The sequence below is a fragment of the Tympanuchus pallidicinctus genome, unplaced genomic scaffold (genome assembly GCF_026119805.1).
Source record: "Tympanuchus pallidicinctus isolate F22 unplaced genomic scaffold, pur_lepc_1.0 scaffold20, whole genome shotgun sequence".
NCBI classification, from domain to species: Eukaryota; Metazoa; Chordata; class Aves; order Galliformes; family Phasianidae; genus Tympanuchus; species Tympanuchus pallidicinctus.
Genome location: NW_026294722.1, coordinates 11,194,846 through 11,222,193, shown reverse-complemented (window position 1 = coordinate 11,222,193; position 27,348 = coordinate 11,194,846). Strand labels below are relative to the sequence as shown.

Here is a 27,348-nt window from a genome sequence, read left to right as displayed (position 1 = left end):
TAGAGAATTACAAGCTTTTATTTTCAAGCAGGAACACGAATCCCAAGGGGCAGAGCACTTGAAAACGTACACATTTTGACTTATTTGTAGGAAAGTCTTTAGGATGCCTAAGAAACAAAACTATGGTTTGTTCTCAGCCTAGATTTAAGCCTTCTCTGAATAGGAAGGAAGACCCTGGTTGCTCATCCTCTGGCACAGCATGGGAAGAAAAACAGAGCGGGAGCAACCAAACTCACTGCTCTTGGCAGGACTTCACTCACTGGGATTCCACTGGCCTGACAGGGATGTCTGTGCTGGCCCCAGGCTTGAGGAGCGACTTCCTGAGCCAGAAACCTGGAGCCTTTCTGTGCTCATTTCAGGAAAAGACTTCCTTCAATTCAGGAGGTGGGGCGGCTCCAACACCCTTCTGGAAAGGAGACAAATAGAAAGCAGTTGGTGCATCTGTGAGGGTTCTTTCAGTGCAAAATACTGGAGTCAGAGCACTGGTATTCTGAGGTTTTGTTCGTTTGTTTCGGGGCTTGGTTTGTTTGGGTTTGCTTTTATAGCATCCACTTCTTAGAGGTTCAGAGATATTCAGGTTGGACCCAGCTCTGTTTCCATGCTGGAAAGCACCTGCACAAGGCAGAACTCAGCTTGAAGTGGGAACAACATACCAAACCCATCCCACAGAGCCCATGGCCTGAAACAAACCCCTGCCCTGAGCTCCCATCTCTGACTGTAGGGCTACATTTGATACCTGGTAAGAGCTCTTCTTCCTGACAGCTGGCTCCTGTGATTGAGTTGTCAACTGCTCATAGAAACAGCACTGAATTTGCAATTAAAAGCATCTCGAGCCTGTGTAAAGCAGACAGCATAACCAGGGCTTACACGTATTCCAGATTCCAGCACATAAAACAACCAGCAGAGAAGGTTGAAGGGTGACACAATATTATAAAGTGCATGTTGAGTTGTGTAAACAAGTTGAGGGTTTTACAGCTTCTGGGAATTGTCCTCTCTGATGCTTAGGGAGCCTGCTGTGCTGTGGAAAAACAAAACTCACCAGGGTTTTTAAAACGTACCCCAGAGAAAAGCAGTCATGAGTGTGAGCCGCCCCTGCCAGGTCTGCCTTGCTGCCCGCAGGCCATCGTGGGTTCACGCCGTGGGCATCTCCCACCTGCAGCAGTGACCCCACGCCCTGAGCACAGCGCTGCAGCTCTGCAGCCTCCCAGCTCTCCTTTCCTAGGAAATCACACCCACAAGCAGCAGATGCTGAGCACGTCAGCACCCCAAGGACAGCCCGTGATGGCACACGGCTCAACTGCCCTCCCCAGGGCACAGGGAGCTCCATCCGAGCTCAGGGGCACCTCCTGCCAGGCCGCAGCATGCGGTGGGCAGCCAGGCTTAGCTTTTCCAGCTCCCCCCCGAGCTGCATATCAAAGCTGCTGTGAACAATATCAGCCAGGGAGCACAAACAAAGCCGGAGGAGAGGTCACAGCCGTTCCCACAACAACATGTCCCAGTCACAAAGGATAAAAGCAAAGCAGGAGCCCCCGGCCCCGATTCCTTCCATCCCGAGCACCCTGGTGTCCATCGCTGGGAATCAAAGCTTTCTTCTCCCCTGTTCCTCCTGCAGCAGGACACCCGTGGCCGCCTGCCGTGTGGAGCAGGATGAAAGCAGCCACAGCCCTCACACCCCGTGGGGCTCCAGAACAGAGCTGCACAGCACAGGGCTCATCACAGCAGCGTCCTCACAGACTGCAGCACATTCACAGCACCTCCGTGGCAGAAGCTCATTGCACAGCGTGGTGCTGCCACTCCAACATCCACCTGCACGCTGAGCTCTGTGATTTGTATTCTTTAATCCATCCTGACACGTGGGACAGGGCACAGCCCTGTGATGGAGCTGGATCCCACGCAGACAGCTCTAGGCACACTGCATTTCCGTGCCTCGCTGCTTACCCAGCATCAGCCAGCTGTCATTATTGGCAGCCTCCCCTTCCTGTTGTACACACACCACTCCTGCTCCATCCCTACAGGGATGCAAGTGCTCCAGGGCAGTCCTGAAACTACTCCAGGCAGCTGGGACCACTGTCACTGCTATGTGTGAACATGTGGAGCCTCCCTGCAGCAGGGACTGAGCAGCTCCAGGTGGCTGCAGCACACCAGCCTCAGCAAGGCCACCATCAGCAAGCACTGTGACAAACACAGTGTGCTCCTGCTGCCATGGGACACCACTGCCCAACATCTCTTGGGTCAGCTGCAGGAAACTGGTCCAACGCAGCTTCATGATCCGTAGAGTAAATTCATGGCCAAGCCTGGAACAAAACTATTTTCATTTGGCAGTGAACATTTTCCACATAGACAAGGCAAAATAAAGCACTAGAGAGTTTGGGCAGATCGCAGCAGGAAGGCCGAGTGCCAGCAGCAGGAGGTGCCCAGTGCCCTGCCTACACAAACAGATAAGAGCTCAGCCTCCACCCAGCAGCTCGCTCCATCACAGCAATACCTGCACCACAATGATCAAACAAGGAGCTAAAAAACTGCTTGCCACTACCAGCAAAAGCAAGGTTTGCCACGTGAGGCTATCTTCTGGAGAGACTTATATACTAAATGGAGCTTTTCATGAGAAATCCACTTAGTATTCCTCTAAAATTCCAGGAGGGTGAAATCCCCCACTCCCTCATCTCATTAAGATGAAGGAATGCCAGGTATGTGGCAGGAATCTGGGGTGAGAGGAGGAGTGGGGTATATTTTAACCAAGCTGCAGCACGGAAAATGAAATTATAGTGATCTAAGGGTCAGGGCTGGAAATGCATTTTGCAGTGGTGAAAAACAGCACCAGCCAGGAGCATCCTGCTAATGTATGTGTTCAACCCAAGGCACATAAAACTGAGTGTAAAGATGACCAAGAAAAAAGCAGCCCTGCCACATTCAGCAATCAGAGCTGCTTTTCCTAATACTCAACAAGCTATGCAAGAAGCTTACTGACTGCTCAAAGCCAGAGCTGGCAGATGGAATCTACCTGGTAACACCCTCTGTGAACCTAAAAAGCCATGGCAGAATCCACATTACTGTGGATACAACCTATAAAACAGCTGGGGACATGGAAAAGGTATTTTGCCTCTGGAGTGCTGACAACAGATTATAAAGACAGAGAGCAAACAGAACTATGGCTGGAGCTGTGCAGGGAGCAGCGTGCGTCGCTGCCAGCCCTCAGGGCACCCCCAGGGCTGCTCCTCACCTGATGGGTCAGGCTGCTGCTCAGGCTGCAGAACAAGTGTCAGTGAGTCAGGCTCCATTTCCTGCTTTATTACCATAAATGAAGTTCAGGTATCACATCCTCCAAGCACAGGGAGCTTCGATGTTTTCAAAAGGTCTCTTCTCTGGAATTCACTGGGTCTGAATGAAGCCAAGAGCAGCGCCCCGAGCTTCCTCCTGGTTTAACAGCCTGAGCTGAAAGCGCAGGAGTCTGATGCCTACAAGGAGCCTCACTGACAACATGAAAGATGTTTTCCCCACCAGCACATCACTTCTATTCATTTTACTTCCTGGCAGATAAAGATAAAACACTTTGTTCTTCACCTCACACCTAACATAAATTAACAGGTAAAGAAACCCTGCCCTGCACAAGATCAGGAATTCTGAGAGCATAAAAGTTTTTGAGTCAGACCATAAACCCAGTTTGTTCCATATTCTGACAGTGCTCAGCAGCAATTGCTGAAGAATAAAAGAACACAAGTACAGAGTGATTCCTGCACTACTGCATGCCTCATCCAGCTTCAGGCAGCAAGTGGTTTTGAAGACTCCTACCTGCACCTGGCCCAGCTGAGCATGAAGCACACATGGTCCTACTCCCCTGGGTTTTATCTGACCTCCCTCCTTCCCTGCAAACCCTTTTTCAGCCTTCCCACCACCCTTACTGTCTTCTGCAGCTGTTAAACAGTGTGAACAGCCTCTACCAGCACGACTCTTGGGTTCATTTTGCTGTTACAGATGCCGAGGCACAGGAGCAAGGTCAGAGCTAACAAGCACAAACTAGCTTGTCAGGAGTAAATAGAGATGAAAATGAAGGCAGGCCTCCTGGCTCTCAGTCTAGTACTCTCATAATGGTCTCTACTGCCTTAGGAAATGGAAAGCAAGCCCACTGCTCAAAAAAAGGGAAGATCCCTAAGGATATAGAAGAAACAGTGCAATTAAAAAGAAAACAAAAAAAACATAAAAACTGATGGCACTTTGATGTCCTGAGAGCCAAGGATGGGCTCAGAAGTGGAGTAAAAGGTGTGCAGCAGCTAACCATGGGAAGCTGAGCATCTGCAAAGAGAGAGTAAAATGCAGTGTGGAGAATTCTTGGCAAACCGCACCGGCAAGCCGCAGTCTGAACCACTAAGACCATCAGACCAGGCAGTTTTGTAGAAGCTCATGCGCAAGGACTGGCAGTGGGAGTGAAAAATGGGACTCTGAGCAGCTGCTCTGTGCCTGACATGTTGAACCAGGGTGGAAATCCCACCACCTGACTTGGGGGATAACATTAAATCCATTACAGCAGTCTGCCTTCCCCTGCTCATCCCACACAAGCTTCAGAAGTTCTGCTTTACGCCCGGCTGCTACATGATCATTGCAGGCTGTCACTGGAGGGATAATCCTAAATTTTAAGTGACAGTTCACAGGCATCTCCTCTTTCTTCTGAAATGCTGTCTTACCCAGCACATCATTAACTATTTTGGAGATTAATAATTGTAGCAAAGAGTTCCAACCTTGGTGTCCTGGCGGAGATTTAGCAAAGAATGGTTTGTGTTTGAAGTCGTTGTGGCACAGGAAACATAAGAAGCCTTGAAGACCAGCAGCAAGCCCTGCACACAGCCCAAGCAGAAATCTGGGACGTGGGACACGTGCCCCACGTTTAGTCTCCAGGGCTCCTCACTGACGTGGTGTTTCCACTCCGAGCAGATCTTAGGGACCCTGTGAAAGGTGGAACCCAGTTTGAGCTCCGTTTAGATTAAATAGACCAAGCTCACCAAGCCTGACAAATTGCAACTTGTACTTTTGTATTCTTTGACCTGAATCAGGCAGTAACTCGGTTGCATAATAAGGTTGTGGGCTGCTTTAAATCTCAAGTACTGAGGACCAGCTACAGACCACTCCACCAACTCAGGCTGGCAACCTCACTTGTCAGCTTGCAGGACACCTGTGAGGATAAACACACTGCTGACCACAAGGCTGCCTACACAGCAGCTCTGCTCAGCCCACTGAGCACTTGCCAAAGGCTCTCACAGTGACATCACCTGCACTTTCCTGTCCACAGAGCTGTATTTTTTCCCCTCCAGTAACAATTCCTCCTACAGCTCCCCACACAGCCAGACACCCATCAGAAAAAGCCAGGAAGTCACCTTACCGGCCCCCTCCTCCTTTAGGTGGCATAAACCAAAGCACAGGAGGAAGGTTCCAAGCCCCCTCTGGGTTTGGTGCACCCTACATCAGTGATATGGAAAACTGACACCAAACTCTTCACACGGGCATGAGAAAACCTTGCCACAGAAACATCATCACGGTGGGCATCCAGGAGAACTTCAACTAACAGTACTGCCAAAACCAACACTGCTTCCTCCTGCCCTCAGCACCACACACTCATTCAACCTTTGTGCCACCACCACTCACGCAGCACCTCAGCACAACAAATCAGGGAAGCAAACTTCAGCAAGTAAAATCAATCCTGTTTTCCAACGTCCACCCTTTTAACATTGCTACTCCGAGCAATTAAGTGACACCAGCATATTTTGCACAGCTTGTGACTGCAATTGTATTGCCCAAGTTCATTAGATACTCCAGTTATTACAGGGATGAAGTAGCAAATTAATAGCTAATATTTAGAAGATTATAAAATCATGCTTCCTTGAAGCAGTCAAAGCAGCTGACTTGGCAACTCCTTACTGCATTAGACAGCTCTGCTTTCAATTAATAAGCAGAATGGTTGGAACAGTTTGGCCAAGCATTTAGAGCAGTGTTACTACTCCAGATATCAAACATCTTGAGCACTGTGCCTATCGCGATAGCTAGAGATGGGTCAGAACGGGGTCAGACAACAATGGGACACCACCCTGCCCAGCTCACTGACACAAACAAAACCAAGGTGGGGTGTAACATTTCTGCATTTCAGCACAGCATGCTTTTCCACATTCTTTGAACACCTCGAACTGCCTTAATGTTCCTGAAAAGCAGTAGGCCTGGAGGCAGCTAGGGATAGCCTCAAATCTGGATTGCTGGTCCTAGCTAGAGGCAGCAGGTTCCCTTTTCCTCCTCCCTCCCTCCAACCAGTTGAGACCAGAGGGAGAAACCAGTGCCAGGTGCCTCAGGAACCAGGCAGCAGAGCAGCTCCAGACCACTTCCCCCACTACACTCCCTGAGCAATATATGAACATGTGTAACTTCTGCACACAGCTGCGACCTCAGTGTGCAGGACCTCAGAGCTGGACACTCACCTTCTCTTAAAATCACAGGTCTGGTTGAGATTTTTGCTATCAGATGTGTGTATCACATCCTGTGGCAATAAACTCAACACTTCAGCATCAACCCCCATCTCACACGCTTTGTTTTGGCTCAGCAAGATAACTTATCTCAATGCTCTGCAGCTCTCACGGGACTGACTGTAAGCCACCACCTGCTTACCCTCCTGATACCAATTATGGCCCGGATATTTTCCTCATAGTCTTACTTTTTCCAGCCTAACAGTTCAGGGCTCTCGCTAAACTGCTGGTGTCTGCTTAGATTTCAGTCCAGCATTTAGCACTGATTATTCTTTTGGGAAAGCAACAGCAAGTTCTTCAGTGTGAGAAACGGATCTCCAGTTACATTTCATCTGGAGTATGTTGTGCAGGACAGGGGCCTGGCTGAAAAACACAACCACTAAAATACATGCTTATTACTGTACTATTAAAGAGCTCAGATCACTGAAACACATCAGTGATAAAGCAAAAAGTTCACCTTATTGCTAACAAGTCTTTCAGTGACCACCCCTACTCTGATTTAGTCACACTGCCAGCAGTTCAGAAGCACTTTAAGTCAAAAGGTAAACCTGACCCTCAGAGGCATCTAACAATCCTGACTACACTCATGTTGGCCCCCTTTCTAGTACTGTGAGACCACATTAGGAGTGGCAAGGGACTTCTGCTAGGCCATGATCTGTCCTCTTTCCCACCACTGTAATAATGTGACCGACACTAATGGTTTCAGGAGAACGTGCTACCAAGAGGCTTCTAATGGAGAAACCACTGCACTGTGTATCATGAAATATAGCTACAGATCAGCTGCAACATGCTCTGTAATATGCAGGTGCTCCCAGCCAGCTTTCAAAGAGCAGAGTCACACCTGTCGAGAGCTGCCCTGCTCAGCCCTCACTCCTACTAAATCACATACAGACTTCACAGGACTGCATTCCTCCTGGTCTGTGCTTTAAGGAGAGCTCTTTCTTTACAGCTGAGCCATGCTGTGTGATCAGACCTCTACTTTTAACCAAGATGCCAGCAGCTGACAAATTCAGAAAGTGTCTGAAATCCCACTGATCGTGCAGTGGTTTACCAGAAGCACGTAGCAAGATGGACATCAATGAGGACGAGCCCAGAGGGCCTCAGGAGGAGGCCGAGCAGCCCCTCCAGCACAGCTTCGCAACAGCTCTCTGCAGAGAGCAACGGAGACACCTGCTGGGCTGACTCGTGTAATACAAGCCCAGCTTCTGCACTGCAATGAGAGCAGTATACAACCAGTACATTTTAATTAAAAAATATCCACAAACATTTTCAAATAACCCCGAGTCTTATTATAAAAGTTCATAACACAGTATTCTCCTCTGGAATGTATTTTTCCTGCGTTCCTCCTTGTTGATTCACATCCCTGTGCTATGCAGCAGCAGCACAACCCATTACAATCGCTCCAGCTCTGGAGCAGTACATCTTTCAAGCAACAGACGAGGCGCTTTGCACTCTCAGAGCAGCCAACAAGGCGAGCCCAAGGCCTGTGCTCCACACACAGCTCAGGCTGCAGAGCATTAGCTTTATTCCTTGCACTGTTACCTCCACGGGAGGGACTGTGACAAAAGCTCATCACTGCTATGCCTGCTCACAAGGATTGCCTGTACCAGCTGCCAGGGCCCTGCTGGGTGCTAATGCCTCTGCAGTCCTTGGGGCCTGCTTTGGAAGGCGAATGGGCACGTAGACATTGGAGGCACAGTGCTCCTTGAGGTATTCTCCCCCTTTTTCTTCATAGTCTTTTCTGGTAATCCAACCTTCCTCACGGGTCATGTGCTCCACTGCCCAATCCCGAGCCCCGTACCAGGCATCTAAAATGGGACTGGAAGCAAGGTGAACCTGGAAGGAAAAGACAACATCAAATGCAGGACAATCCCAGCTTGTTTAAGATCTGAACACAGGAGAGAAAAGCTCTTTTCACCCCGGTTACAATGCAAATCACATTTTCTAAAGTTTGAGCTGGTAATTCAATGCTTCTGGAAGCAGTGTTAGGAAAGGGTCTGAAGCATGTTTTCTCCTTCAGATCAGTCCTCCACAAAACTGCTGAGTTTCTACAGCTTCCAGAGCACATGCATGCATCACACTCACAACCAACAGCACTAGCAGCTCATGGTAATGCAAAACAAGCATCAAGTGCTCAGCAATATCTCCTACTTGCCTGAAGTAGCAAGGTAGAATACTGCAGGCCAAGAAATCACACTGTGGGAAAAAGACTACACGTGTGCTTTCCACGTGCTCTTTTTTCTTCTGGAGGAGATTCATGCTCCCATTTAAATTATCCTTATTATTGTAGCATAAAATGCTTCCTGCTGCAGCTATAAGCTGGCTGAACTAGGCACTCTAAGCACCATAAATAATATCTGTGAAATGACACATTTCTGATAGAACCACAGCACAGAACATCTTAATGGAAAGAAAACTCTTATTTTTCATAGGTTTTTAAGACACTTTTCTTGCTATTCCAGATAATCTTTAGATGTAAGTATACCAAGTAACTTCATTTTCAAACGAGCACACTTTTTCCCAGCAATGACTCCTAACAAAGGCTGCTTGTTTCAGAAAGTAACTGCCCCAATTTGCAGACATTCGGCCAAACACGCTTTCTTGTGAGTGCACAGCCCTTCAGCTGAAGAAACTTTTCCAAGGCAATTCTACTCTTCCTAACGTATTCACAAAGACCAAGTGCATCATTCTTCCACCCTCATGCTCTTAGGTCAAAAGCTGCCATCTACCTCGCCATAAAACAAGTGTTCTCCATTCCATGCTCTGAGGACACCAACGCTGTACTTCTCCCAGCCTGAAATATTTTTTAACACAGATGAACAGGATGTTCATGAAAACATTCTATCAGTGTGCATACCTGAAAAGATGACTGGAATGGCCTCATTTCGAGGAGTTCTTTCTGGACTCTGGCCTTTAGTCCGGGGTACATTGCATTTCCACCAGTAAGAAAAACATTCTGCACAAGAACAGCTTGTTGCTCTTTTGAATACCTACAAGGAGGAAAAAACCCACAAATTCTGTCTTTTTTCAGGAACATTACTTCTCTGAACTGAACAGCTACGAGGGAGAAACAGTTTGTCTTCAAGATTCACACTTTGAGAAATTTTCTCCACCTCACTGGCATGAAACCCTGTGTTCATTAGGTTTCTGTAAATTTAGGGGGTGGCAGAAGAAAATCCTCAAAGCACTCTGAACTGTATCCTCATAAATCAACACTTCAGTAGAGCTGGAGTTCTTTCTTTCCAGAAAATGTAATCTCATATACTAGAGTTTGACAACTTACGAACATCACTGACTGGTCTTACAGAGACTGATACCTTACGTTGTAAGTGACAGGTATTTACAAGGGTTCTTTGTTTACCCCACAACAATTTGGATCAGAGGTCTTCAAAGCAGGATGTGTGCAGGACAAAGCACTTCTGCGTGGGAAGAAAGTCATTTTCACAGAACCATAAGGATCTCTTCCAAGCTCAGTGATTTTACCATTATCAAGTCCAACCATCAACCTAACACTGCCAAGTCCACAACTAAACCATGTCACAGAATCACAGAACAGCCAGGGTTGGAAGAGACCTCAAGGGTCACAAATCTCCAACCCCAGAAGCACAACATCCACACATCTCTGAAGTACCTCCAGGGATGGCAATTTCCCAGTTCACACAGTGCCCCAACGCCTATCCACCTTCCACAAATGAATATATTCCAATATCTCATCTAAGCCTCCCTGGCACAACTGCAGGCCATTTCTTTGTGTCCCACCACTTGCTGCAAAACAGACCAACAGCCCCCATGCTGCAGCCTTGTTTCAAGCAGTCACAGAGAGCAATGTCTGCCTTCAGACTCCTCCAGTTAAATTCAGTTCCCTCTGCCATCTCTCATGTCATTTTATAGTTCCTTCACCAGTTTTGCCACTCTTCACCGAATGCATTGCTTCAACTCAGTATCTTTGCTGTAGAGAGGGGCCCAAAACTAGTTTTTCTAACACTGATATTCAACCTTTGTCATATCCTTTTTCAACTTCTACTTTATTTAACAATGTATACATGCTAGTTGAGTAGCACATGTATCTAATTTAGAAATAAATACACACATATTGACAGTTTAAAATTTTTAATAAATATGAGTGAATGCCTGAAAGAGTTTGAAGACCATTGACTCAGATGACCAGAAACTCAGATGTGGTTTTCAGAACAGAAAGGCATCTCTAAACTTCAGTGCTCAAGCCTGACAAAAAAGAGCTACTCAAACATACTTTCTCAGGGCACTGTTAAATAACAAGTATTGCAAAAGCTGGTCTCCAAACAAAGGCTTGTTTGAAGAAGGTGCCCAGTATCTCTGTGAACTCACCTTTCGAGGACATACTGCATCGTTTCTGCTATACCAGTTTGGTCTTCTCCTATCAGGGAGGGCTGGAAGATGATCTCTGGAGCCCTTATTCTTTCAGTGCCAAGAAAAAGTTGGTGGTATTCTGCCAGGTTAAACACGGGCTTTAGAAACAGGAGATTGAAAAGTAGAAAATTACACTAGAGAACAAAGGAAGCAAAGATTCCAGAGAATTCTCTACTAAAAAGATCATGATATTCTCTCATAGAAAATACCATGCTGCAAAAGGTTCCAGAAGGATACAGAAAATTGACTTTTTTTTTTTCCTTGTTACCACTCCTAAAGCTGATTTGTTACCAGTTCTAAAGCTCAGTTTCACAAACTGAAAGTTTTGTTCACACTGGAATGTGATACAGGCTATGAGTCACACACAAAAGCTTAAGCAGGACTGCTTCCCTAAGAACATGGCACTGCTACAACGTGCAGAGAGCTGACTGGGTGCACTCATGCTCAAACCATCAGTCATGACTGTGAGGACTCCTGCCTTGTGCACAGTTCAGAGGGCTAAGAATCTCTTTTACAGACAGAAAGCACTGTTTGTATTTGGAGAAACAGTCAAACAAATAGCAGGCAGTAACCCCTGACATAAGCTGCAGGTATTGAAGTCAAACCTGCACTGCAGCAACAGGCTTCTCAGCTTCAGGTTGTTCCTCAGCAAATAAAGGTTCAAACTCATTAATACTTTCAACATCTTCCAGTGACTGCTCGCTGCCAAGTGGATCCAAGTCAGGGGTCTGGAAACAGAACGTTCAGATCTGTTAGCCCAGATGAGCTAAGCACACACACAAAACCAGTTCTGGTGACACATTCAGAAAATTACCCTGATTCCTGCACATCCAAACTCTCTACCATGCTTGAAAATAAATGTTGTTCTTCAGCACTGAAGACAAAGATCAGAATGATGACAACCTAGAAAACACGAGTGGAAAACTACACTCAAAGAATAAAAACCAAGCACTTTCAGACTTCTTTATTATTTTATCTTGAAGCCAGCTCAAATTAAAAGCCTTAGTCAACAGGTTGAATGCCAGGACCCTGTTAGCATAATAACATATTAAAGCTTATTAAAATAGCTTTTAAAGTTGGCTGAAACTTGGTGCTCTCCCAGCACCTCTAACCATTCTATAATTACCACTTAATTCCCTGCTTTGCTTGTGTGGGACTGGAAAACAAATATTTGCTAGCTAAAAAGCTAGCACAGTTTTTGACAGTTGCCTACTTGTAACTGGTTAGCATTTGCACATGGGATATAAAAAAAAACCTCCTTGCATTTTACACAGACATGAAAGCTGCTCCCAAAGCTCCTTCCTAATGAAAAGCATCACTCCAGATTACAGAACACTGTTGTGAAGGAGCAATTATTTTATTATCTCATTTATTGCTTCATTATAATGAAGTAGATTTTTAATTTCATCACTAAATATCTGGTTTTGCCTTTTAAGGTAAACATCTGTTACATTTAGAAAGCAATAGCAGGATGAGATAAAGCCAGAACATTTAAACCTTCTGAACATCTCATTTATCTCATTTAAAAGACAGGCAACTACTATAAATTGAAGATGTGCACATTGTGAACACAAACTAAAGAGATTATTTCCAACATTTCTGTCCTCTAAAAAACAAGAAATAACAAAGAACAATAACAGAGAAAAGCAGAATACAGCAGAAGAGCTGGCACAGACCCCAAGACAACAGAATTAGCTTCACACAGCCACAAAGATGGTTTATCTTCACAAATGCATTCACTGGTAGCTGTAAGCTTTCTCACAAAGCCCAGACCAAACAAAAAGGGCTTGCCAATTCATCCCAACATTTGAGACTACACCTTGTAAACAAGAGGAGCGTCTGATCCAAAACAGACGTGTTGGAACTCAGGCACAGCCACCTGGCAGAGCTACAAGCAGCCCACTGACATTCACCTCTTCCTAGAACGTGGGTGAAATCCACCATAACCCCATTTGGCTCACATGCATTCATTCTGATTCTTACACAAACTTTCCTGATAAGGATAGAACCCAGAAGAACCATCTCACTGGCTAGTTTTGGCTGTGTCCCAGGTTCTATACAAAACATGGGAACTGCTCTTTCTGGCATCACTCTCCTCCATGCTTCATTCTTGTGTTTTCTTCTCCACCTCTTCCTGAGCATAGACAGATTAAACCGAAAATGATCTTCTGTGACTTGCAAGGCAATTAAAAGCAAGTGTAGAAATAGATTTGGACCATCCCTTAGAAGCAGCTGCTATGTGCTGGGCCTGTGTCAGTCTGGCAAAATAGAAAGTAACTTTCTCTTCTCAGAGAAAACTCCAACAACCAAGCCTAGCACTCAACCTTTTATATCTGAGTAAAAAGAATAAAGCATGCTGCTTGACTGCACCAGAACCATACCCTAAACAAACCAAAGGGTTGGCTGCTTACCATAAAGTTCTACACATCTGAAAGCAAAGAACAGAAAGGCAGACAAATATTTTTTAAAGCCTAACAGTTCCATACCTTTAAGGCTACATTACAAATATTTAAGGATAGTCTGACCTACTACTGCAACAACTTAAAACTCAAGTACTTACAGTCTAATGTCATCAATTTTCTTAAAAAGCAAAAAGTGGACCTGATGCATCATAGATTATTTCAGCAAAAGTAATGCAAAAGTAAAGACAGGAGTTAGCTTGCAGTACAAACAAGATCACTATGTTACCTGCTGCATTTACAACCCTGTAAGCAAGCCATCTTTCAGCAAGAATGCTGACTTGCCTATGCTGCTAGGAATAAGTACAAATGGAAGCAGTTGTACCTTCAGATGATCTTATCTTTTAGGGCTGCTTCCTTTCTTCCCCAGTTGAAGTCTTTGAGGAAGCTTACTGACTTTATATAACTGTGCACTTTAACCAGTGTCAGCAAGCCTAGAAATTATGCTTAGAATTGTAAGAAATCAAACTGTAAGATATATCCCAGAACAGTGCAAGAAGGGTTACTGATCTTGGGCATACTCTTAAACACTCATAACTCCGAATTTCTGTAACTACATTGGAAGACCTCAAACGGGAGGAGCAGCTGCCAAATCAGCAAGAAGCATGTTAAAGGGAAACTTTAACCCATCAATAATACAGATACTTACAGATAGAGAGCACTTTAAGACAGAAACTTAACTCTCACAGAGACTAGAATCAGATTAAGTCAGAGAAAACATACCTCTGGTTTGCTGTCCACAACATCCACTTCAATATTGACTTCTGCCTGTAGGATTTTTTGTTTTGTCTGTTCAATGGCCAGGCTCAACTTGTTGATGTAAGACTGAAGTTCCTCTGCAGAGTCCATGTTCAGCTCCACTAAAGCTTTGTGGAATTGATCCATTTGACCATCTTCCAGAAGTTCCTACAGACAGATCAGAGCAGGCTGCGATGGATGATACATGGTAATCAAACACACACTAGCTACATATGTATACCTTGCCCATGTTATGGCAGACTCTGAATGTGCAGGCTCTGCAGCATTCAAAATACCTCACCAAAAAAGCACTATGCAGAACTTGCAGGTATCTCCTGCATCAATTCTTTTTTATTCTGTGAGTAACCTCAGAGATCTCCTATCAGAAAAGGCAGAGGATGGTTACAGCTTCTTTACAGCGATGCAGCACTTTCTAGAAAAGCTGTGAGGGCAGCCTGCACATCTCCCAGGAGACCTGACAAAAAACTGCCATCATTACCTGTACATAGAGCAGCCTGTCCAGCCTCTCCTGGTCCAGCTGCAGCTTCTCTTCTCTACGACGTGCATTGAGTTCCTGAAGTCTACGTAACTGCTGCTGCCGCCTCTCCTGCTTTTCTTCGGATGTCAGAGTGCTCCCCAGGAGTTTGTTAGAGAAGGGCAGCTGCATCTTGTGCACGTTGTTCTCATAGTACTCTGGTGAGCGCCACTTCTGTAGTTCTAAATATTTGAGAAGTAAAAGAACCATTTTGGCAGGTTGAACAGGATGATTCACACTCTGTACATGCTCCAAGCCACGTTCAGACTTAGGAGAAAGCAGGCAACAATCCAGCCCAGGATTCTGCCCACTTCTTGGCAGTCACTCCAAGAGTTATTTAGCTGCCTCCTCAGAGAACTGCCTTTAAGTCACACTCAGCACAAATGGTTCTTAGCACTCTCTTCTCCAGGACGAAGCAAACAAAGCACTGAGAAGTGGGAAGCATGCAGCCTCTTCTCTCTTTCCAATTTGAGAGCTCTCACATGTTTAAAACCACCGCAGGCTCTTTTGCATGTGATAAATTGAAGAAAACACTACTCTGTGGCCACTACTTGAAAACTGTCATGGAGATTTTAGAACTTCATTAATTCACAAAGAAGTCATGAGAACTCTCCTCAGCAATTTTGGAAACCTTAAAACAGATATGCAAAAACACCCACAGAGGAGAAACGTGGTCAGAAACAATCCCAACCATCTGAGCTTTCTGTCGGAAGCACAGAGTAAAATTACTAATAAAATAAATTCATTCTGACATCTGTAGAAATCTATCACTCACAAAGAAGTCTGAACTAACAAGGAACAGACTTCTAAAATTCAATCTTGTTTCACGAACTCCTGCAGAACTCAAACTGCTAATAAGCTTCTCACACGTAATGGATTACAGAACCCTCCTAAGAAAAATAAAACAGCAGTGGAGCATTTGTACCTGAATCCAAGTAGAACCTGAACAAGGGATAAAGGGGCGCAGAACCAAGGTTCAGTGAGCACTACTGATCAGTACAAGAAGTTACAGCTGGTTCTACCTTCTGTATAGTCCTCCGCAATGTAGCTGTGCTCATGCAGTATTTCCTCCATGCGACTGAGAGTGATGGCAGCAAAGTGCCCGGGGTACTTCAGCTGGAGGAGGCGCTGCAGGTACACAGCTGCCTGACAGCCTCCAAGATTGATACGCTTGCAGTTTTTAGCATCCAACCTGGAAGTCCAAGAGAAACAACCAAAATTGAAGAGCAGTTCACTGTGAAAGAGACCTCCTGTTCTATTCAGCATTACCATTTTAACATGGTCAAGCGGGGAGATACTTATGAGTAAATATTTTAAGAACCTGAAAGTCTTAACACATCTTTTGGTTTTTTCAGACAGCAGCCCTAAGCACTGCATTATTGCTTGCAGATGCAATTCTGGAAGGCTCTGTTTTAAAAAGCAAACAAATTAACAAACAAGAAAGCAAATAATTTTAGCTACGGCAACAGAAAGATATTGTTCTACTTTAAGAAGGGAAGCTATGATTCTGGGAAGCTAAAAGTAGCCCCTCTGGCCTATGTATGATTCCCAGTTGGCTAGGTCTGAGCCTTACAATTGGAAGCCTTTGCCAGATGTCATCAAGCCTCTTCCTGCAGTAAGGATTACAAAAAACAAAGCAAAACTAAACAAAACCTGAGCAATGGGGCCAAATAACCAGAATGATGAAAGTCTGGAGGACTGTAGAAATCTCACTGAGTGCTTTTTTTTTTTTTCCAAAGCAACTTTAAAACCTAACACTTTTTTTTTTTTGTCACCAGGTCATACTTAGGACAGATATCCTCACCTACTTTTTAAGTATGAAACTAAAAATAAAATATACACCAGGACAGCATTGATTCTTCAATTCAAAATTCAACTAGAGTAGTACATTGCTCTTCAGTATAAATTAGGACCTAGTAAGAATTTGTACTGCAGGAGCTGTAAGGCTGAATGCCAGAGGAACAGGTATTTTTACCACTGACAAAAAGAACCTAGCAGGCATCAGGACACTGAGAACTCACCTCCCTTCTAGGACCGGCAAAATATGCGTACACTGATAGCCTGAAGATATCACCAACCCACTGCAAGGCCAGTTCTGCCTCCTGTTGTGGTAAAAGCTGTACAAGCTATCCACACCATAGGACACTTTAGGAACTTGATAGCATTCAAAGAGGAGCTCTGACATCATTTGCCTTGAATACAAAGGATTGCACACTGCTTCCGTCAAAACTATTGGATGATCAACGCAACCCTGTTAGAGATAAGAGAAAAGGAGGAAAAACAAGATAAGATGGACAGAAAAATCCGAAGATACCTTTCCTCTTTTTAAAGATCAGCTTCAACTCCTCCAAACAGCAGATAGCACACGCTTTATGTGTGGGCTACTGAACACTTACGTTACACCCAGTGCTCAAGGGGAGAGTACTTGCCTACAGGTGGGTTCCCCCTACTAATTCAACCAAGGTATAAACTCCAAAATGTGAAGAAGAATGGATTTTAAAGGTATACTGAGTAAGTGGAACACGGGAAGCTCCATGCAAACACATGAAAGAACTTCACCATGAGGGAGCAGGGCCACGGGATAGAGCCTGCTTTCCACACGGGTTGGACTCCAGATGTCCCTTCCAACCCCCACAGTTAAAGACCTAATTAACCAAAATCTATACAAGGTGGAGGCAAAGCATGACTGGAAACTGCATTCAGTCCAGCCCTAGGTAAAGCTTTTGCATTATGTAGCTTCAGCAAGCCACCTAGGCACACAAAACATTTTCAATGGAAAACGAACACATTTCTAGTTAAGGAAACCGCATGAAGTCGTCAAACGTTTAATCTCTGTTTCAGGATGCGATCCCCGACGGCTGGTACCTGCGAGGAGACCCCCAGGCGCTGGAAGACGTGGTCGAAGAGCAGCTCCTGCAGCTCCAGCTGCACGGGCACGTTGCGGTCGAAGGGCGAACGGAGCAGCCAGCGCAGCGGCTCGGGGCTGCCCAGGTCGTTGCCCACCTGCGTCTCGGCGCCGGCCGCCCCGCGCGCCCCGCGGCTGCGCGCCGCCAGCGAGCGGAACCGCAGCAGGGGCTCGGCGGGGACCGAGGGGTCGGCGGCGGCCCAACCCGCCCGCGTTTGGAACGAGCCGTTGTCGATCACCAGCGGCACCGGCTGAGGGCTGCGCACGGCCGCGCTCGGCGCCAGCACCGGGTCCGGGGCCCAGCGCGCGTCGCGGAAGGCGAACACCCGCCCCGCCGCCATCTTGGGCGTCCGCACCGCTCCGGGCGGCAACGCGGGCTGCGCTCGGGTTCCGGGCTCTGCTCTTCTCTCAGAGGAGGACCGAGGAGGACTGAGCTGAGCTACAGAGCCCGCAGCCCCCCGCAGAGTGACACAGCAGGACCCCGTACCGTCGTAGTTTGCAGTAGCGCTAAAAACGAGGTCCCAAAGAAGCAGCGAGGCGAGGTGTGGCCATGCAAAGCCCGCAGGTGGATGAACAGCGCTGATCGCTGCTTGCTTGTCCTTACCTGATGATTTGGAGAGCCCTCGAGCTCAGCTTTTGTTCATCACTATTTATTAAGGAATTTTAGCATCTTCCATCATGTGCAGTTTAATTTGACCCGTAAACCTCTGCTGCTGCACAGCAGTTAACAGAGCAGCACGTCTTGGTGCTCGGGGAGAAGCGATGAGCACCAAGTTATCAAAGCCACCTGTCTGCTCCTAACTCAGCTCCGGCTGGGCTCCTTTGTGAGGCAATGTATACAGAGATGCGTGTCCTATTAAGCATGCTAGCTTGCCTTTCTTGGAGTGAAGGGAAACAGGAAGGCAATTAATGTTAAAGTATATTTTCCCGATGGATTCGCTATTAGATTGAAATATGCAGAGAAGGTTAAAAATGGGATCTGTGTTAAGGTGGGAAGTATATGTACTCCATGTCAAACAAGAGCACCTGGGATAAGCATTTTTTAACTAGCTAGTAGTTATGTTCTGAATCTCTGCAAGCCTGATTCTGTGTTGCTGATTTCTCAGAAGTTAGCTTCACTACCAGTTTCGAAGAGCAATTGAAGTGCTCGGTTATACCCCTCTATTAGAAGATATAAGAATCCCTTTACCTACCATTTTAACATCAGCCTTGAAGGCTTTCCAATTTATTCTTATCCTGTAATTACCAGCTGAAGCAGTGACAATCAAATCAGATGTTTTCCCAGGTCTCCTTATCGCGTTCTTAATCCGTTTCACCCCCTCCCTGCCCTTACAGGGCTGTTCCTTTTGCAATCCGTGCTGAGGATACCACTGGTCCTCTTGTGATTAACACAGTGATGCAATCAGAGTTATAAAAAGGTAGTTAGTAAAGAACAAGCAAGCTGCTCTAAACTTAGATTAACCTGAAGCTAGCAATGAAGTATCCTCCAGTTCCTTTGGTGACTGAGCTGACTTTGCCTGTTTTCTTTTGCCTTTCTTTGCCATATGTACTAACACTGATCATAGCAGTGATCTGGCTACGGCTCTTACTTAATGAAGGTAAGTTCTGCAGGTGATTGGATGCATGCATCTGTAGAAAGGCTTTGTCTCTATTAATTTCATCTGTAAAGCATTCTGTGAGCTACTTTTAGCCTAATGCCTCTCATCACAGAGGGAAAATAAGCGTGGTTTTTGTTTGTTGGTTTTGTACTTTTGGTGGCCTACAGAAAATTAAATGATCACACTTTTCTGTTAAAATGCTTATAAGACTAACTCCTGCTAGCTGCTTCTTTTTTCTTCAGAATTAATTCAATTTAAGAGAGATAAAAGTCAAATAACTTTTGTAGATTTCTATTTAAAAGAAATGGTTCCTAATAATTTGGCATGGTTTCAAACTCCCACATTATAGTTCATCTCTGTGTATTTTGAGGAGGGAGTGGATTTTATCAGGGGAGTTATTAAGGGCTTCTCTTATTAATGCTGAGTCTGATTTAAAAACAAAAAAACCAGTTTCTTAAAGAAGCAGGATGTGCATTTTCATTTATTTACTTTGTATCTCTGCTCTATCACTGTTCTTAATTCTAACATGTCAGTAACTAAGAAGCTTTGGTTTAGGCTAATAATAGGCTTGCTGATGTGCTCCTGGGCATAAAGCTTGGCTGGTTTTGCAAATCCTGGAACATAAGCAATTGCAGCCTAGGAATCAATCACAAGTCAATTCCAATCAGAAGCAGTAATTCTGCCTTTGACGGACAACTGTAGGAAGGAAAATAAGAACGAAAGCTGCCTTCAACAAGTCAGGTTCTTACTTAAAGTTGTGGTAACCAGTTCTATAACAGATCCTACAGGAGACAACCAAATGATTCCTTTGGGCCCACAGGCAGCAGTGGAGCAGAAAGCATTCATCACAGCTGAGGCTTATGTTCTAATCACCTTTCCTGCCCTGCCTTCGTGTACCCATGCATTTTCTGACTCTCTGTGCCTATTTTTCAGTTTTAATGTACAAGTGATGCTCAGAGAAATCTCTGCTTGTTGCTAGCTGTTTCTCCACACATCCAAGTGCACTCCTGTGGATAAGCAGTGACAGTGACTAAAGAGTGTAGGCTCTATGGAGCTATGATCATGGTACAAACTACCTAAGTAGCATAGGCACAGCTCATTTCTAATGTCTGAAAAGCAGAATAAAATGACCATGTGAATTGTGTAGGTAAAGGTTAGCTGTGCCTTGTTCTAACATTGAGTTTGGGTGTCAATTTTTTCCTGGACAGAGTAACTCTGAAATATTTTGATGCCTCTATTGATGTAAATTTTTTTCAGGGTACATGCACTGCATTTACCTTTATAATACCAGGCCCCAGGATGACCGTTGTTTGCATCAGGCTTCCATGATCTCAATTCCCTTTCAATCAGTAAGACGACATATATCACTAAGCTTTGATGTACTCTGTCACTCTTAAGAAGCCAAACAGAGCAATGCTCTTTTTAATGTCTTCTTGCCTAATTAAGTCATACCCACTTGCTTTATTCCCTACTTGTTCCTAGTGTAAAGTGGCATAAAATAAGTGCATAACTCAGCTTTGACTTTAATGTAGTTGCTGATTAAAAACTAATTGGTTAAAATCAATCACCTGTATAGGCCTCTTGCTGCCTAGCTGGGATTGAAAATCCTTAATTCCAGTTAAAAGGGATTCAGAAGAATTTTGTCCAGCTCTTGGATAGAACTACTAACTGTAATGTAACAGATTTCAAAATCTATTTCCAGAAGAGATGCCTCCTGCAGAAGAAACTAAGAATCAATCTCTGATTGCTGATGTGTCTCATTCTGAATCTAAACTTGAAGATGAACCAACAGATGATGAAAGCCAGCATGACACAGCAAGTCCAGAATTTAAAGAGGACAAACAATCTAGTGGCCCTGTGGGACAATCAAGGCCCAAACCTGCTTATCTGAATTCAAAAGCAAACTGCCATCTCAGAGGGCTGGTCCCAGAACCAAAGATAAAACCCTCCCATGTGGGAAGGAGCGTTCTCTGTAACATCACAATGGTGAGTGCACGACCAGACTCTCTCTTTGCATATCTGTTGCTTTTATGCCTCAGCTCGTATTATTTTGTTCCATCTCTGCCTGAGATATCTTCAAGACTGGTTTCTGCTTGGGTAATGAACAACAAGAGGTTTTCTCTCCCTGTCATCCCTATTTGGAATGATTCCTGTTGAATACCAACTGCAGGGAGTACAAAATTGAACAGAGTATGTACAGAATTGAACCATACATATGTACAAGTGTGTATGTATTATGAAGGTATGTATACATATTTGCAAAGTCTTTAAGAACTGCATGCAGTTCTTACAAATCCCAAAAGATATGTCTGAAAGAGTGGAAGAGATTAGGGTTGTGTGTGGCTTCTTTCCTTGCTCTTTGTATGCCCTGCTGCAGCAGGGGCTCAGAAGGCAAAGCTAGTTCCTGCCTCCTCTGTCTCTATTCTGTCCTCTCTACTTACATTGCCTGGATTTTGAATTGCAGCAACAGTTACCTATGTTTACTTCTACCAGCTTGGCTGGCTGCTTTGTTAAACTAGAATTGTCAAGGACTGGTATTGTCTTAAATTGCTGTATCTGTTTGACTAGCACACCCTGAAGCTGACCTTTAGCATGGAACAAGGAATATCTCATGCTAAACGATCTTTGACATCACTAATGCTAACAAGATAGAACAAGGGCAGTGTTGTAAGATTTGTTTTTAATTATTATTTTTCCATTATCGGTACTCAAAAACTAGAAGAAAACATGCTAAGAATGAGCCTGGAATTGCCTAGGTTACCTCTCGGCTCTCCTAGAACTCTTTGCATGTGCAAGCATTCACTTATTCAGAGCAGTCTGAAGAACTGGAGTTTAAACTTGTCCCTTGTAACATAAGACCTGTGACACCAACAGGCTGTGTTGGTTGTGTTGGGTGGACGAGAGAAGGGACAACCGCGTATGGTCTTGCATTATTTATATCCTGCTGAAAACTGAACATCTTCCAAAAATGTGATTTCCATGGCAATTCTCTTCCCCTTTTCTTCACCAGCTGCTGTGCTCCATGCTTTGTTCTCTCACTTGGACTTTTCTCAGCCACTTGCTCCAGATCTGTAATGTCCTGAGGATTCAGCTTCTGCCATCCTCTCTGGCTGTCGATGCGGCTCGGCTTTGTGATTTGCTGCGTGGAAATGTTGTGAAAATCCTGGGCTCCCCAAGGCTACAAAGCAGAGGGCTGTTAACTTCAATCTTGGGGATGAGATACAAGAAAACAGAACAGAGTGCAGCTCAGAGGACTGCCTGGAGGTAGAAATGAAGCCAGTAGTTCTATGACTGTTAGCAGCAATCCTGTTCAGCATCGGTGAAAGCTACTCCAGCATGGCAGGGAGAGGTTAATTCCCTAAAAAAGAAATGCAGTCTGGACTAAGCTGATGCACTCAGGTCACAACAGCTAATTTCCAAGTAAACAGTATTGACTGGTTCTGTGTTATTAAATGGACCACAGCAAGTAGTATCTCACGTAGAGCTTGGAAATGTGCTCTGCTACTCTCCTACTGCAAAGTACAAATCACTTTCAGAGTGGCTAAACACCCTTAGCATGTATGGAGCTGTGCAAATACACCCTTTTCAGCACGTGAGGTTGGATTCCACTACCAGAGACGGTCACTGCCAGCTCCCTGGGGCCACGAGGGGGCTATGCTGTAGTTCTGTCCCCTAAAGGTTCTTGAGGAGCCGTTTGCCCGTTGCTTTGACGCACGCGTTGCACAATTCGTCTGAAAAGACAAGTTGAAAATAGGGAGTCACAGCCTGGGAAGCGTGCTGCCGTTTGTCCCTATTCCTGAGGTGAAGGAAACTCTCCACAGCCCTGCATGGGGAGACTGTGTAACGGTTCTGCTGCCTGTAATTACGAAGCACGCCTTGTTTGCGTTTGCTTTTCCCACAGATGTCCACGCGTCCAAATATTTATGCAGGGCAGCATGCTTTTAAATAAAACTTGTTTGCTCGCTGTCTTTATACCCGTGGTCGTTTATTTCGAGGAGATATATGCGGATACGCCATTCATCAGCCGTTTGCTGAGCAAATCGCCTTTACGCATCCGCAGAGCTGGGTACCGCACCGAGCAGCGCGGCCGGGCCGCTGGGGGGGAGCCGGGCGGGGCGGGGCGGCTCCGAGGGGCGGGACGGAGCGGCGGGTCGCGGCGGGGCTGAGCGCGCAGCTCGGAGGCGGCGGGCGCTGCGGGTGACGCTCGGGGGAGCCGCGGCGGTGCGTGAGGGAGGGGCGGGCAGGGAGGGCGGCTGCTGCTGCTTTCGTGCTCTTCTTTCTCCGTCTTTCCTCGCCTTGCCCGCTATTGTTTGCAGAGCGCGTCCGGGCGACTGAGAGAAGAGCGCCGGTTGGTCTCCGTGTTTCTTTCCCCTTTTTCCACGCGGTCGCCGTGCGCGTAAGGGCAGCTGCCGAGCGCGGAGCCGCTGTGTGCAGGAGCTCGGCTCCCGCGGTGGGCTTTGCTCACAAAGGAGCCGCAATGTGCCGAGGCAGCCGCTAGCCCGCGGGGAAGGAGTTGGGAAACTGAGATGGGCAGGTAACCGGTGCCTGAATGTTACTGTTCGCGGTGATGCCTTAAAGCCCGGGAACACCAAAATATGTGTTTCGAGCAGTTTTTAGGCTGTGTAAATACTCTCGGAATAGCATTCTCGCGGCCGGGCCGCTGGCGCTCCCGGTGTCCCCGTAATAGCAGCGGGGTCGTTGCCCGAGGAGCTGCCCGGGGAGGCTGGGGGCACTGCGGGAATCACCGCCCGGCTGAACGTGCCGGTGGAACCGTGCGGCTTGGGGGTGTGCAGCCTGCTGAGAGGAACGCGGCCGGTTACTTCTGGGGAGCGAGCTTTATTTTTTTGCACGGGGCGAACGGTGTGTGAGTGTGACACGGAGGTGAGTCTGAGCATAGAGGTGGTTTGAACACTACAGCACAGATGCTGCGGTTCCTCTCTGTTAACGCGGTCTGTTTCTCCCAGGCAGGCTGCAGTGCCTGCCCCTGGGGCTTTGTGCGGTGTATGGAGCTCGCAGTAGACGTGGTGTGATTCCTCAGTTCCCTCATGGGCTGCAAGTACCTGAACGGCATCCATGAATTTGTACTTTGGTTTCCCTTTGCGTTATGAGCAGAAGCTGCTTTCTGGGCATCAGCAGGAGTGCTAGAGCACACAGAATTTGGGCAGCTGTAGAACTTCTTCCAGTGTTAGCTTGTTGGCAATGATTGCAAATAGAAGCTTCTTTGAAGTCAAGGCTCCTCTGTGGGTTTGGGTTCAATTCACCATAAGGACTGTTCACTTGGGGCAGCACACCGTTTTGTATGCACACAGCAGCCTTGGTCCAAGGGCACTCCTATTTACTCCCAAGTACGTACCTTCCTTCTAACAGTGTTCCCTCTCTCAGCTGTATTTCAGCAGTTTCTTCTGACTGAGGCAAAGCCTCCAGGGAGCCAGAAGCCTGTGCTGCTCTGTACCAGGTGTAGGTGTGTTATGACCTTTTGCGCATCACTCAATCTCCCTTTTTTTTTTTCTTCCTTCCTTCTTATTTGTAAAGCATTTACTTTGCAGGCATGTTGCAGAGATGGGGTTGGATAAACATTCTTAAAACTCCATCAGGAAGCATTGTGCACTGAAAAAGTTAGCAACCAGTTTTGCTCTCCACTGAGCTTCAAAGTCTGGAAGAAACTGCCGAAAGACCCAGACTCTACTTTCATGTAAACTGAAGTGACATAATGTGTTTTGGTGGATTTACGTGATAAATGTGTCCAGAAAGCAGCATGTCAGAGCACTTAGGGGTAAGGCAGCTGGGTGCTGCACTGCTGCTGGTTGCTGCCTTCTCCTGGAGGAGTCCTGGGGTGATTCAGCTGGGCTGACATCTGCTCTTGATGCTGAGGAACTGGGGTTTGTGTGTCCAGCTGTGTGTTGGAAAACAGTGCTCAGGATTTGGCTCGTGCCCCAAGAAGATGCAGCAGCAGCAGCGCTGCACTTGGGGTGCTCAGGAATTTGAGGTTGTGTTTTTACCAGAAATGTTGTTTTCCAGTGCTTTATATCAGTTGTCAAGGCATTACAAATTAAAAGAGGTGATGGCCCAGCGTGCCACAAGGAAAGCTATTGCTCCCTGTGAGTACACGGGAGTGCTGAGATGCAGCCTGCACAAGTGGCTCCTTCACATGTCCCAGCTGGCCAAAGCCCTCCACGTCCTCACTTCAGTGCTGACCCTGCTTTAAGCAGGGTGGGGAAGGAGATGGTGACCTGAGGATCCTTGCAGGAGTTGTGATGGTTTGGAAGCTTGCTGCGGCTGCACGAGGAGGGAGGATTCTTTTTTAAATCCTTTAAGACTTGGAGGTTGCAACATAAGATTGATATAAGGTTGAAGTTTAGTCTGCATTTGTACATCTTCTAGGCTCTTTGTTTAGTGAAACTCTAGCTTACCTGGGGAAGTCATGGCCCACATGCTTCTATTTGAGCAGTTGAAGTGCTGCATAAAAATGTCTTGGTCCTGACATAGTGTTTGAGCTTTCCTGTTGTGAATGTAAAATCCATATGGTGTTGCTTCTTAATTGAAACCTGGTGGAGTTATTTTTAATCCTGCAACATGTTATATGAAATAGTCCTCATGCAGCTGACTTGAAAGGATTGCTTGTAATTAGATGTTTCTAATCAGTCGGTATTTCTTTCTGTAATGCTGTTTCTTTCTAACAAAAGTGATTTTGATTTGTTTACTAAAAAGCAGCCTCCAGCTCACCAGTGCCAGGCAGGAGTGCGAGTTCTGCTTATCAGTGAGATATTAAATAAAACAGGAAAATAATAACTGAAAAAACTTCCTATATATCAAATATGGCCTGTATGATTTACTCATTACGTTATGCCCCAGGCTTTAGGTAGAAGTCAGCAGCATGGTTAATGATGTGGATAAGTCCTTCCAGGTCTGTTGTGCATTGAAAAAGCTTGTCTGAACTCAAAACCCATTGTTTGAAAATGTAGGACTCTAACTAGGTTTTAGGTTTGGATGTTTATAATACTTTCTGGTATTTGCTGTTTGGTAAGACCGTTAGGTCAGCTCGCAGGGGAGCGCGTTCTGTGATTGCGAAGAAGTTTGGAGAAAGAAATACAAAAGCTGATGTAGCTTAAAGCATATTCCCCAAAGCAGATTACTCCAGGAGTCTGGAATGTGTTGGTGGGAGGTTATTCAGTTTTAGTGAAATGTTGCTCTGTGCATGCAGGAGTTCTTCCCCTCCTAAATAATTATTTCCATCTGCATTGCATGTTCCACCGGTGCCTGGGCTGTTGAGCTCTGTGCAAAATCTGAGGCTCTTGTTAAAATGAGTGTCTTTGTCACCAAATCTTCTGTGCTAGCTTTGTACAAGTGAAATGTTGGTATCGCATGGAAAATTAGGAGGGCAGTCCTCGCTGGGGGGCCTCTTAAAGTAAGCCACGTTCTGGTCTCTTTTTCATGTCCTCTTAAAATTTAGAGATTGGAGCTCTGGGACCCTCAAATCCTCTTGCATAATGCCTGGCAATACTAATGTTAATTCACTGGTCTGAGTTAATCATTTAGTTTTTAATTAATATGAAATTGAGTCCCTTTGTTATAACTGGAGATGTCCCAGACTGCTCGAATACTGTGGCTGCTGATGTGTGAGTGTCCACCTGAACGAACACACTGCCATCCTATGGCAGAGCCCGGACATAGGAGATAATCCTGACTATGTTGTATGGCTGGGACCCAGCACTTTTGTAACGGCTTGGCTGAGACCCAAGCACGTTTCTGCTGCAGGAATTCCTATTTGTTGATTGTTGTAGTACTGAAGTGCTGATCTCTGTGTTCTTTTTTGCCCTTGTGCAGAACATGCCTCCTAGGATGATGGACTTGGATAGAAGTGGAGGACTGCACCAACATGTTACTGTTAGGCGTACTGTTAGGAAGGATCAAGGAGGTGAGGAACACAAAGGCAGGGTCCTGTCTGACCATCACTCTCTTAATGTTCAGTACTAGCACAGTGAGCAGCCAGGGCATTGCTGGAGTAGTGACAGCAAGTTCCTGATCAAGTGGTTGTGTGTTGGGTTTTTTGCTTTTTTTTTTTTTTTAACATTTATCCCTGCCAGATTACCTAATGCAGCACCAGAGCCATTATAACTAAGAGCCAGTATAATGACATACATTGTGAGTGTTCATCATTCCTTCAGCTGAGAGGCTGTATCACATCTGCACTCTTCTCTCTGAAGCACCTCAGTTGATGGCAATT

At 45.8% G+C, this 27,348-nt stretch overlaps 2 protein-coding genes and 1 long non-coding RNA gene across 4 annotated transcripts in view; 2 read left to right on the top strand and 1 right to left on the bottom strand.

Annotated features, from left to right (window-relative positions):
* Positions 1-910: 910 nt before the first annotated feature.
* ACTR5 (actin related protein 5) lies at positions 911-17,966 on the bottom strand. Its single transcript, XM_052683413.1, has 9 exons — positions 17,487-17,966; positions 16,643-16,872; positions 15,644-15,813; positions 14,586-14,803; positions 14,072-14,254; positions 11,495-11,617; positions 10,848-10,987; positions 9,358-9,490; positions 911-8,336 (listed from the first exon to the last, which is right to left on the bottom strand). Exons 1-9 carry the CDS (start codon positions 17,865-17,867, stop codon positions 8,079-8,081), a joined length of 1,836 nt encoding a protein of 611 aa, XP_052539373.1. The 5' UTR covers positions 17,868-17,966; the 3' UTR covers positions 911-8,078.
* Positions 17,967-18,091: 125 nt separating this feature from the next.
* On the top strand, positions 18,092-23,188 carry LOC128080795 (uncharacterized). Its single transcript, XR_008206890.1, has 3 exons — positions 18,092-19,124; positions 20,827-21,110; positions 22,135-23,188. It is a non-coding gene; the product is annotated as an uncharacterized LOC128080795 (long non-coding RNA).
* An 86-nt stretch (positions 23,189-23,274) lies between these two features.
* ARHGAP40 (Rho GTPase activating protein 40) overlaps positions 23,275-27,348 on the top strand; it is a 39,122-nt gene continuing 35,048 nt past the window's right edge. The window contains exon 1 of one of the 2 annotated variants that reach the window (XM_052683411.1): positions 23,275-23,345. Coding sequence is in view for 1 of the 2 variants with exons in the window: in XM_052683410.1 (XP_052539370.1) it covers positions 23,651-23,658 (8 nt within the window). In the remaining variant the exon portion in view is untranslated. Of the gene's footprint in view, positions 23,346-23,518; positions 23,659-27,348 lie in introns of those variants that run through there. The other variant, XM_052683410.1, reaches the window with a different exon arrangement.